Consider the following 12,323-nt stretch of genomic DNA (forward strand, 5'->3'; position numbering starts at 1 on the left):
CAAAGCATCACTCTTCACAAGGAGCCACACACTCTAAAAGCTATCTGAGTGGAATAGAAACATTGTGCTGATGCAGAGGAAGAATGTTCAAGAAATTCATGAATGAATAATGAATACACACCAGACATGGAAAACTTTTGCAGCGCCAATAAAGCAGCGTTCAAGGCGTTTTTCGCTGATATCATATAATGCAACCCACATCCTCGGCAGCTTTGGGGTTGTATTCTTCCGAGAAAGTCAGCTCCGTGATCCCCGGGGAGCCAGAAATGGAATTTAAGATCAGCCTACTAAACGCGGCACCATCAGTAAGCTCACAGACCTATTTAACAGCACTATGAGTAAAGTGATGCATGTGCAGTGCTGTAAACCCCCTGCTATCTGAGTGTATTATATAAATGCTGCAGTTTCACTTGTCATAATAACAGGTCCAGAGAACGCTGGATGAGTTTATCTCTGGCTTTCAGGTATAAGTTCCTTTTCTGTATTCAGTGAGAGCAGGTTGCTTGGCTTAATACAATTACTCTACACAATTTCAATTTAGATTTAGGTTATTTATCTAGAAAACAACTTGAAGCTAAAGCTAACAAAATTGTTAAACCAACATTTTCAACAAGAATAGCACAGTTATTGTATTCATTTTGATACCGGTTGCACTGCAAAATGAAAGTGCTACATTGAGGTTCATGTTGCTGTCATGAAAACAGAATGTATTTCCAAATATTTGGTGTAGGACTTGGCTTTAATGCATGTTGGGGGCCTTTCATTTTTGAATTTGTATTTTCTCTCAAATTTCTGAGGGAAAATGGAACATTTGCTGTAGAGAATTCTACAATCTACAGTCTAAGTCTAGTCTAAGTCTAATTTCTTTTGTAGAATTTGTTCTTGTTTTCATAATCAAAAAATATTTTATTGTTTTCTACTGTTTTGACTTCTTGGGCTTATTTTTCAGTATTGTTTGCTATCCATCCGTCCATTTTCTAGCCTCTGTCCTTAGTGTCATCAGGAGGCCTGTCTCCAGCTAACGTTCCAGGCGAGAGGTCGCCAGTCTGTTGCAGGATAACACACAGACACACAGACAGGACAAACAACCACGCACACACACACACACACACACGCACGCACACACACACACACACGCACACACTCACATGTAGGAAGAGACCAATTAACCTGACAGTCATGTATTTGGTCTATGGGAGGAAGACGGAGTACCCTCAGAGAACTCAAGCATGCACTGGAGGCTGGGAATTGAACCCAGGACCTTCTTGCTGCAAGGCAACAGTGCTACAAACTGCACTGCTGTTCAGCCCCACATGAAACATATGTTTTTAAAAAAATAAATAAATAAATAAAAATATGTTGTTCAGATATAGGGGTGCAGTTGAGATAAATATTCAGAACATGTTCGTATATGGAAAGTACTTAAAGTTTGCTCAGCAACAAATGTAACAATGTTTTATGGTGAAATCATTGTATTTTCACAAATTTTGTTTCTATCACTCTGATGGAGTGACACAAAAATACACTTGTTCAGAGAAAACATAATAAATAGACCTGCAGTTGGTGCCAAACGATGGGAATGACGTGAGAAACCGAACACTGTTTACATCGACAATAATGGGAAAGTGAGTCTTATTTGTATGTATGATGGAAACACATTACCACTGCCACACGGTGTCCATCCAGAGTAACTTTTGTTCATATCTTTCAAGGTGCTGCGTGTTGTTTTCCATTTATTTTATTTTTCTATTGCTACTTCCATTTTATGCTTCATTTAAATTGCATGGTAATTTACAGACGCTCCCTACTCTGCTGATGCAAGTCACTGCCTCCCTCTCCTGTCTATTTTTCGTTCTCTCTCTTTGCTCTCTCTTCACCCAGCTGTAGACCAGGACACACGCATGCTGGGAAGGAGGATAGTGGCAGAAAGAAAGGGGTGATAGAAGGAGAGAGTGAAGAGGCGGGGGTAACAAAGGACAAGACAGATAGTAGGACAGAGAAGGGGGGCTGCAGCCCAGTGTAGAAGATTGCCATGTTCTGACAATGGGGTGTGCATGGAGCAGCAGAACCAAAACAGGACACAGCTCAGCTGTGTGTTGGATCAATAAACGGTAGATGAGTTCAGACTTCAAGCGATGGAGTGGAAACCTTATTATTAAGAAGCATTGCTCGACCGGACTGACTGCATATTGAGTCCTGAGTTTGGATTTTCTAAGAACTGACATTACAAGGATAAAGTCTCTCCAATCCTTGGGAGCCTACAGAAACTTGGAGTAATACAAACTTGAAGCTGGATTGCATTAATATTCAGGTAAGAGTGGGAGTCAGAGTAACCATAAATTTGCAGTAAACAGTGATAAAATGTCCCGTGGCTTTTTTTTTTTTTTTTTTTTTTTTGTTGCCTGTTTTATTTAGCTCTGCAAAGGGGGATTTAATGAAGTATTAACAGAACATGACAGTTGTCACTTATCATTAGACTGTGCAGGAAGACATAGGTCACTTGACTGAGCTCAAGTAACACTAAACACAACAATCCAAAATAATAGTCCCTCCTGCTATAGCTGACGACATGCTCTTCTTGCAGTTTTAAACATCCGTGTGCATGTAAGCGTGTGCGCGCGTGTGTGTGCATGCGTGCGCGGGTGCATGTAGGAAAGTCATCAAAGGAGAAGAAGAGGAGGGAAGGGATGTCACAATGTGTTTGCATAAAGAATTTGTCATAAATCAACACTTGAAAGCAAAAACACACATACACACACTTTTAGACTGGATGCTTTTTCATAGATAAGTAAAAAGGCTGCTTTGCTGCCAAAATCCACACATTGCTGCCTTGTTGCCAAACTGCGGTACAGATTAAAAAAAAAAAATGACATGAGAATACTGGCACATGGATATGATAAAAGAAAAAATAATAATGAAAATAACTGTGACAAAAGATGTGAAGGGAACTGTAACCCAGAAGTGACAGTTTGAATTTTGGTCTGAATTAAATTTGTGGTGTGGGTTCACAATAATATATAATAATAGAAGTACTGTGCCAAGAAAGTCGCTGCTGACCTGGAATTGGACGCTTTAGTTTGCTTGACTGGTTCTGATCCATTAATCAGACATAGGGATGGACTTAAAATGTTATCACTATAATTTGTAGTTTTCATTTTCTTATGCAATTTGCTCTTGTTTTTAGTTCTCATTTTAGCAGTTTATTTAATTGAGTCACATTTCCTAACTAACTGTATTGTTGTTGTTTGTAAATTGTTTTTGTTTTATTAAAACAGATCTCTCCTGTAAATGAGAGGCCGGCCGTGGATCTCAATGAGTTATTCAAGTTATTTCCTTTCTTACTTATTTTCTGCTTTAATGAAAAATGTTGAAAACTGGGTGCACAGTTCTTTCTGTCTTATCTCGAGTCTGCAATTGATTTCTTGACAGCTCAATCTTCATCATTTCTGCTGAATTGAAGCAGTTTTTTTTTGTCTCTGCTTTAACTCTTGCATTGTGGTAGATAATTCTGCTTGCTGGTGGATTTTCTTTGCACTGCCATTTTGAGCGCCTCTCACTGTAAACGTGTTCCTCTTTTTCTTTCAGACGGACAAAATGATGTGAAAAGCAGCGTCTCTTCTTGACTTTTCAGACCTTTAAGTGAGCCAAACAAGGGATGGGAAGACGAGCGGCTGACCTGACGACGCCGGTTCCGGTGTTGGGCGTCCCCGCCTCTGTAGGGGTACGGAGTTGGAAGACAACAGGAGGAGACAGAAGCGGAGGAGTCCTGCTACAGACCTGGGGACAGTGCAGTATCGGCATTCAAACGTCTCCGGGGATTAGCAGACCACTTGTTCAGTTACCTGATAGCATCTCAAACAATGTTACTCAAACATCCAACACAAATACCACCGAGGAAACCAGGGCTATATCAGTTCATCTAAAGAATGACAGAGAGAAAAGGGCTATTTTAAGGCAGAAAACTGAGGAAACCAAGATCAAAAAGGAAGTGACTTTCAAAGCACTTGGAGGTGTCGACTCAAAGAATCTTGCCGGGTGTCAGAAGAGAAGTGGTGGGACGTACTGCTACGCCAAGGCAATTAAAACCAATCCCCTCACTGCCGGCACAGCCAGCAGCAGCAGACCCAGATTGAAGTCTTCCACCCGTTACATCAATGGAAGCGTAGTGGATTCTGAGGCAATCGGCGGGATCATCGAAGTCAAGGATGACCCAGAGCCCTCAAAGGCCGCAACTTCTCATGGAACGGTCTCCCACCATCCTTGCGCAGACCAGTCAAAAAATACGTGCAACCACTGTGGCGGGATGCAGTCTGTAATATCCAGAGGCGCCATCCCGGGGGAAACCAGCCCCATTTCCAAAGCTCTCTTTGTGGAGAAGGCATCAAAGCCAGCCCTTACTTCTCTGTTTACTGCCACGCATTTACAACTTCCTTGTACACTGAAACAAAGCCAGCTAAACTCTGAGACCAAGAGAGTAAAAAACACACCAATTGCAAGTAACCCACACTTGTATTACCTTAATGAAGAGATAATATATAGACAAACACCCCACCCTGCATGTCCAGTACATTCCAGAGTTGGTCCAGAAACTGTGTACCATACACATGCTTCAAGTGACGTGACATCCTTCCAACCGGAAGCCATTCTCCAAACTAAAACTGTTACAGTTGCTAATGCCAGAATTGAAAGCAGGCAGGAGAATTCCACTATAAACTGTTTTGCAAAGCCCTACCAGAACAATAAAATCTCCCTCCTTTCAAGTTTTTGCTCGAAACCTCAAATGGCCACAGCGACCAAAACTTTTCAAACTTCCCCTAAGCGGCTCAAGACATCGTCTCACCATTCCCTACAAGGTCATATTACTCAAAATGTATGTGTCTCTGTGCATGCTGTGCCCGAGTGTCCACCTTTATCTTTGTACACTGTAGCCATGGGAACTCAACGAACATCCAGTCCAGTTGCACAGGGAACTTTTAATTTGGAGAGGACGTGTCCGCATAGTAATGCCAGACCAGCGCCAGAAGCCTTGCACTCAACACACCAAGCACAACTTCTTGAATCAGACCCTTCTTCACATCTCACAATGGCAAGCTCCCCATCTGATTCAGATAAATGCCAGGAAAAGCCGCCTTCAAGAGCTGCCGATGTATCGCCAGCTAAAATATCTTTTGTTGACAATGCAGCTCAATTCCCTGCTTCTGCTAATCCGCCTCAGAAACCTGCACCGCATCCACTCCTAAGTGCCGCTGTCCCGAAGATCACTTTGAATTATAGAATTAATCCAGATCAAATTACATGTAGAGGCAGCACAGACAAAGCCTTGGCTCCGCAAATTCACTCGGTTAAGCCTAACTCCTCAGACTCTGGAACTGCTCTGCATATTTCCGCATCCTCTCCACGCACAATATCTGGTGCATCTAAGTCTCCTGACGCAAAAGTTGAGTCGCACGCAGCTCTCCTGAACTCCATTGCTGGTCATTGTACAGTATATAAAAATACGACCGTCAAAACTGAGGTGAAACAAGTCACATCCCTGCCGTCGCTGGGTAGAGAAAGACAAGATAATCTTGCTGCATCTGGTACATGTTTGCTTCCGTTAACAGACCCAACTGAGGTACGAAGGAACAGTGATGCAAACGACAAAAACAAAGCTCATCGCACACAAGCACCAGACATCAGCAGTCAAAACAGTCATAAACCTTGTTTTTGGGGTGTCGTTACCAACCAGCAGAGCAACTCCATAGCAACTCTGCTCGTCAAGTCACCAAACATGTTAGAAACCGCTGAGGGAGGTAGTGAAACTAAAAGCCACCACACTGATCCAACCATCAGCCCTACTGTGGAATTACAATGTAATAAAAACAAATGTAGTGACCATGCCGTCAATGAGTTAGTTGTGCACAAGTCTGAAGAGCATAAAAATTCACAGGTCATTAACCTTCAGAATTGCTTTCCCCCAGTTATGTCAAGCACCTTTCTTTCGCAGGGTTGTCTGGACAGAGAAAAGCAAAGTCTTAAAATTTCTAAAGGATTCACACAAGCAGACTATGAGGGACACAGTGCAACAAGCCCACTGGGACATCCAGCCAGGCACCCATGTTCAAATGCACAACAGTTTGCCTTTGGTGCAGCAGCCAGCCGTGCAAATAGTACGTTTGAATCCAATGCAGCTGGGCAGAAGCATCTCGGTTATTCATCGCCCCCGGTCGCAACACAAACTAACTGTGAACCCAATATCTCGCAAACAAACACAGAGGTGAAACATATCACCCAGTCTACTGACTGCCAAAATTCCAATTTCGATATTACATTACGAAGGCAACCACACACAAGTCCAGAACGTTTTGTCAGCCTGCCAGCATCACTCACCAGCGAAGGAGGGCTCTCACCACAAACCGGCCCTGAACGGGAGTTCGACCTACAGCCGTCTGCAATGCTCTCTAAATCAAGTTTCACCCTCCAGTCCAGAGAGTTGGAGGAAATAAGCAGACCAGATTTAAAGTTTAGCCCCGCTGCTCCTCAGTCGGGCCCAGAGGCCACCAGGCTGTCTCACTCCCACCCGTCCGATGCAGCGCTGCTGTTGCCGCCTTCCCCGCAGTGCTGCAGATCTGCAGGCCTGGAGCAGAGGCTCAAGACTGTGGAGGCCAGCCTGGCGGCCAACAAGGACAGGATCACCATCCTGCTTAACATCATTCAAGACCTGGAGACATGCAATGCTCCCAACAGCCTGTAAGTCTGTGCTTCACTGTGGCAGCTGGGTAGATAACTTGTCCAACATGTATATAGTGCAACAGAGCCACTTTTTAAAAAAGCTATTGATTATTCACGCAGAAAATTAAAGGTTGGAGGCAGACCGTCGCTGATCGTCTTCCTCTGTGAAATTGTCAAGGCTAACTTTTATAATTAGCCTTGTCATGTTTTTCACGTTAAGTTTTGCTGTAGGTATTTTTTTTCTCATTTCTATAAAAATCTTTTCACATTGATCCTGGGAATGATTGCCTTGTTTTTTTGTTTTGTTTTGTTTGTTTTTTTTACAATGCGGATGTGGAATAACAGTTATGGGCTTGAATTGAACTGAACAAACCCAACTGAATTCATATACTAGAAAGGTTGTTGGTGAAGCACCACTTTTCTGCATCTGTTCCCTGTGTGACTAATCATTGGCTTCTCTGTAAAAAAAAAAAAAAAAAAAAAAAAAAAAAAGCACCCAATGCAAACAGAACAATGATTTGAAGGTCACTAAAATATTGCTGGCTTAAAAGCGTGTTATTCACTACAGGTAAAGCAAGAGCAACTTATGAACATTTCTTTCAATGTAAAATACATAAAACAAATTTGTGTTTAATAATCATTTTAGACTTTGGAGCAGATATGCATAAAGACAAACCATTTTCTTAAAAAAAAAAAAAAAAAGCAATGGAATAATTTTATTTTAGCTCAAGTTAAACCAACTTCACATCCTTGCCCAGATGTACGGCCATGTTTATTTGAAATAACCACACCCTGCAAAGCATGTGCCACACTCTTTGACAGGTCATGCAAATAAGCAAAATAAAACATTTTACGATTTTCAAGTGTTAAAGCAACGCCTCGCAAAATAGTCATCCCAAAAACCTCCACTGCTAATCTTTTGCATGTTTTTCAACCCAATTGGGACTTAAGAATAAAAAAAGATATATATTTATTTCTGTTTTAGTGTAAAACTTATTTGTGTGTTCAGCTCTCTAATTTAATGGTTAGCTGCAGAACAAGGAGTTTAGATTGTTTCCCTAAGCAATATAAAGGGAAGCCATATCTCACTAGCACAAAATTCTTTTAATATTAGATACTTTTTACGTTTACTACCATTGTCATTGCAAACCCCGCCGCCCCACCCCGGAAAACAATGACATAACAGGTCATATAAATGTGTTTTCGAGGAGACTTTAGGTGACAATTGCATAATAATAAGTCATGGTTGTTAGTGCAATGATGTGGGGCTGCGACATCATTAAAAGCCTGCAAACAGGTCAGCGGGTGTGTGTGCGTGTGCGTGTGTGTGCGTGTGCGCGTGTGTGTGTGAGTGTGACAGAAACCTACTTGGGCAATTCAAGGGGCCACGTCTCACTGAGATTTATTTTAGCCACCCGGCTCTTCTGGGAAAAATAAGGGGAATTAAAACCCCCTTCTGGCAAAGTGTCTCTGTCAGTCACTCTCACTGGCTGCTCTGCGTTAATAAGTTGTGACTGCCTCTAAGGTCATCTTTCAGAATAACAGACTCCTAATAAGAGACGAGTGTCTAACAAAACGCGTGCCAGGCAGCTCGTCACTGCCGCCAGCAGCCTGAGCAAATTCAGAAGGAGAGGATAAGTGCAAAGATGATTGAGCTGCTTATCCGAGAAGATGAGCGCTGTGGAAGTAATTTGCTTTTGTTTGTTTTAGTCGGAGATATCATAAAAGCGAACTCGACCTGAGAAACTGCTCGACCTGCCAGAAGACTGCTTGTATTGTGTACAGGTGAGGCAATAGCGAAATCTTTGATCTGACGTGTCTATTTATTTATTTATTTGGTGACATAGAGATCTCTGGTGTGTGATGAATTTTGTGAATTTAGTGCTGCTTCTTGGTGTTTCATTTGCTCAAGTAGAGATGACGTTGAAAAGTAAAACCTGGACTTTGATTAACACAAGTAATCTATCCAAACACTTAGGGTGAACGAAAAACATGGACTTTGTTGAGAGAGGTTGGCTAAGGGCTCAATTTATGGATACGCCTGCTGCTTTTCATTTCTCTGAAATTGTGATGTATTTGCTTCACACCTGATGAAAAGCTGCCACTGCAGTTGAGAGAGAGACGTCTTTGTCTCATTTCATAATACAGAAAGAGAGTGTGTTTTCGTCTGAGTGTACACCACAAATCTTCTGAAACGTCAGTAAATGCAAACAATAGCTCCATGCGGCAAGGGAGAACTTCATCTGTAATTACTTCCCCACATTTTGTTATTCCATTCTTTCCTGTGATTATTTGTAAGCAAACTCTTAGACTATGATCAGGATTAAGACAAGAAGAGTTTTCTACATGTGTGACTTTCTTCCATGCATCATTGTAAAGGATAAAATTTAATTTTTGCTGAAGGAGTTAAGACTCTTTGGTCTTCGATTTCAATGTACATAATTGCTTTTGATTTATATTGGCTTTATTGTTGCTCATGTAATGTTTTAAGATTCATCTTTTTTTTGTACCTCCCATATCTGTGCCTTGACTTGGTTTGCACTCATTTGCAGAAATGTTACATCATGCGTAGGCAGCAGGAAAGGTAAAACTTCAACAATTTGCCCCAGTGATACTGGAAGCAGGAAGGAGGTTAAGTGAGGTTGTTAAATCTAAAAGCATTCTCCTCCTCATTCTGACAATAAAAGCCATCTTCAAATATTCAAAACCTGTCCCTTGATCTACTTACTTTCAAAACTGCTGATGTTTTAGAGAGAAAGATGGTGAAGTGCTTAATGCTGCATGTTGGCATCTGGACCTAAGAGGCCAAGTCAGACATGAGCATATTTACATAAGCTGTGACTTTAGAAGAATATGGGTGCCACGCTGGATAATGTGCTCATGTCCAAAGTAATCACAGACTTCTAAAATCTCATAAGGAAAGACGTTGCACATATAGACACCGTCACACAATGCAACTTGTCAGTAGCAGCTCTTAAGTAACATGGCATGAAGATGTTTTAACCTCCATACAAATGATCTGGAAATCCTCAGTTTGGACAAACTAAACCTTTAATAGATTTGATTAATAATCTTTTTGTTTTTCCCATGTCTCTATCTAGTGTTGAGTATGACTTCAGGCAGCAGGAGCGTCACTTCTTGGAGGTTCTGAATCGCTCACCGGGTGACAGCAACAGTTTCCCCGCACATCTGGCGGAGCCTTTAAACCTCAGCCTTCTCCGAAACGCAATCTCTAAGAACCTCACAAAGACAAAGTTGAAGAGCAAAAAGTTGTGCAAGACTCTGCTCAAGTGGATTCCAAGAAAAAAGTCATCCGTTGTGGATCTCTGTGCTCCCAGCATGTGACCAGCATGCAAGATTCTACCAAGAACTACAGTGAGGAATAATTTTCATAAAAACTAACCAGAAAACTGGCAGCTACCCATTACTAAGAGACATTGGGTTATCATTTAATCAACCAGGACTATGGTACCACTGGCTATGAGATACTGTAACATAGTTTTTTTGTTTTTGTTTGCTTGTTTGTTTTTTTCTAGAAGTTTTCTTAACAAGACAAATTTAAATGCAAAACAGAAAACAAAAGTGAATTTTTGTAGAATGCTATAAAAGTTTGTTCTAAAAGCTGCTGGACTATTCGGAGCAGATGTACAAGTTTTCAAATTACTTTAATGTATTTAAATTCAAATTCTGCCTTATAGCAGCAACCAACGTGAGAGCATAATATTTTTTATTTTATGTGACAGAGCAAGATAAAGGTCAGCATTATATAAAAAGAAACTTAAACTTAAAACAATTTGAACCCAAAAAAGTGCATTTGTGTACAACCCATTGCTCTCATAACCCACAATAAAGTCTACAGCAACAAAACTTCAGAAATCACCTAAGCAATAAATTATACTTAAATGCATGTAATTTAATCTCAGGAGAAATAAACTGTTCTGAGACAAAACAGTATACAAATAACTTTGAAAACATGTTGAAAGCTTGGCTGCATAAATGCGGTCATCACTCTTAATAATGTTTCCACTCATGTCTTAGAATGACTTTGTGGAACAATTAGAGCCTTTGACCAGAACCTCAGACTGCGAGACGATGTATTTTTACGGTGCAGAGCAACATATCCCACAGGATCCTGTGTATTGATCTCAAAATTGAAAGAGTACAGCAGAACAAACTGACCAAACATCGTTATCTGTCTAAACAGTCAGAGCGGTCAATGAGAATATTGATGTGGCGCAAAGAGGCTCAACTCTTTCAGATAGGTATTTCAAAAGTGGTAAAAGGATTTCTTTGTTTTGCGTTTCAGTGTTAATATTTAAATATGCCTGGTTGTATTTGATGACTAACCACAATCCCAGCTGCAGAGGATCAAATGACTTAATGACTATCAGTTAATTAATCCATATGGATGTTTGCATGGTTTAAATCAGTCCTTACGAATGTGTTAGAATGGCAAACCTAAATCAGAACTCATAATAGCAGAATTTATGTCACAACTTGAAACTTATCAGATGCTCTTCATCTGTTGTGGTTGAGTTTTCAGCCACTTTTCAAAGAAAAAGTCTCTAGACATCAACTGGCAGAGACATGTCACAAAGTTCTTGCATTTGTCATTGCAATAAAATGGTGATTCAAAAAGTCTTGACTTAGACACATCGAATAGAAATGGGTATTGCACTTCCCAGATTTTAAACAATTTGTTTCATTTCACTTCAGTCTATCACATAAAAAGCAAAAAGAACATTAAAATTTCCTTCTGGTCATACCTGGACAACATGGGAAGTAAACCTGAGGGGTATTATACCCAGCATGAATGGTCCACAGCCTGACAATCACTATATGTCAGAGCAGGGGGCTGCCTGCACTCAAATATATGAGTTTGGGTATTTTATTTTTTTTTTTACTCAGTGTATCCCTGGTTGATGCATGGTGTCATCACATTCAACTGAAACCAGAGGCTTAGATAAACAAAATAAAAAAAAATAATAATAATAAAAGAAAACACAATTTCTCACCACCTGAACTGAAGTCAGAAAAAATATTCTCTTTCTTTTGGTCAGTTAGAATTACTAAAATTATTTACATTTGCATATTGAGACATTGAGATAGTAAGAGAAACAATCTGTCAGGGATGTAATTTTTAATGTATTCAAAAGAAATCAGAAATTCAGATAGGTTTTTCAAAAGTGGTATAAGGATTTCTTTGTTTTGCGTTTCAGTGTTAATATTTAAATATGCCTGGTTGTATTTGATGACTAACCACAATCCCAGATTTCTACAGTATATCTAGTTTTCTATGTATGTCTGTTCTCTTTGCACTGCTGAGATTAACACAGCTGACTGAAAGTTCACCTATTATCTTGTCCCCCTTAGAATAAACTCCATAAGCTTTATTTCACTGACTGTTGATTTCTCCCCGGTGTTTTGCGATTCCTAATAAAGATCCAGCACATCCAACTGTTTTCGCAGATGCAAAATGCCCACATGGGCCCCAGAAAAATAGAGTGATCTCCATTATGTCTCTGTCGATCGTGCGATGGTCTCAAAATCCCCAAACAATCTGAAGTTCATAAAGGGTTTCAGAGGAAAACAACGACGCGACAAAGGCTGCA

General features: G+C 40.5%; 1 protein-coding gene across 1 annotated transcript; it reads left to right on the plus strand.

The window, feature by feature from the left end:
* Nucleotides 1-1,894: 1,894 nt before the first annotated feature.
* LOC129368393 (uncharacterized) lies at nucleotides 1,895-12,104 on the plus strand. Its single transcript, XM_055043321.1, has 4 exons — nucleotides 1,895-2,311; nucleotides 3,586-6,729; nucleotides 8,422-8,496; nucleotides 9,813-12,104. The coding sequence occupies exons 2-4, from the start codon at nucleotides 3,656-3,658 to the stop codon at nucleotides 10,054-10,056; spliced, it is 3,393 nt and encodes a 1,130-aa protein (XP_054899296.1). The 5' UTR covers nucleotides 1,895-2,311; nucleotides 3,586-3,655; the 3' UTR covers nucleotides 10,057-12,104.
* The last annotated feature ends 219 nt before the right edge of the window (nucleotides 12,105-12,323 follow it).

The sequence above is a fragment of the Poeciliopsis prolifica genome, unplaced genomic scaffold (assembly GCF_027474105.1).
Source record: "Poeciliopsis prolifica strain line A6 unplaced genomic scaffold, Auburn_PproV2 SCAFFOLD019, whole genome shotgun sequence".
In the NCBI taxonomy this organism is placed as follows: domain Eukaryota; kingdom Metazoa; phylum Chordata; class Actinopteri; order Cyprinodontiformes; family Poeciliidae; genus Poeciliopsis; species Poeciliopsis prolifica.

Excerpts from the sequence above, each read along its gene's own strand:
- LOC129368393 (XM_055043321.1), top strand. The coding sequence starts at position 3,656 with ATGGGAAGACGAGCGGCTGACCTGACGACGCCGGTTCCGGTGTTGGGC. Across the intron at positions 6,730-8,421 it reads TGCAATGCTCCCAACAGCCT|TCGGAGATATCATAAAAGCG; the intron begins GTAAGTCTGTGC and ends TGTTTGTTTTAG. Across the intron at positions 8,497-9,812 it reads ACTGCTTGTATTGTGTACAG|TGTTGAGTATGACTTCAGGC; the intron begins GTGAGGCAATAG and ends GTCTCTATCTAG.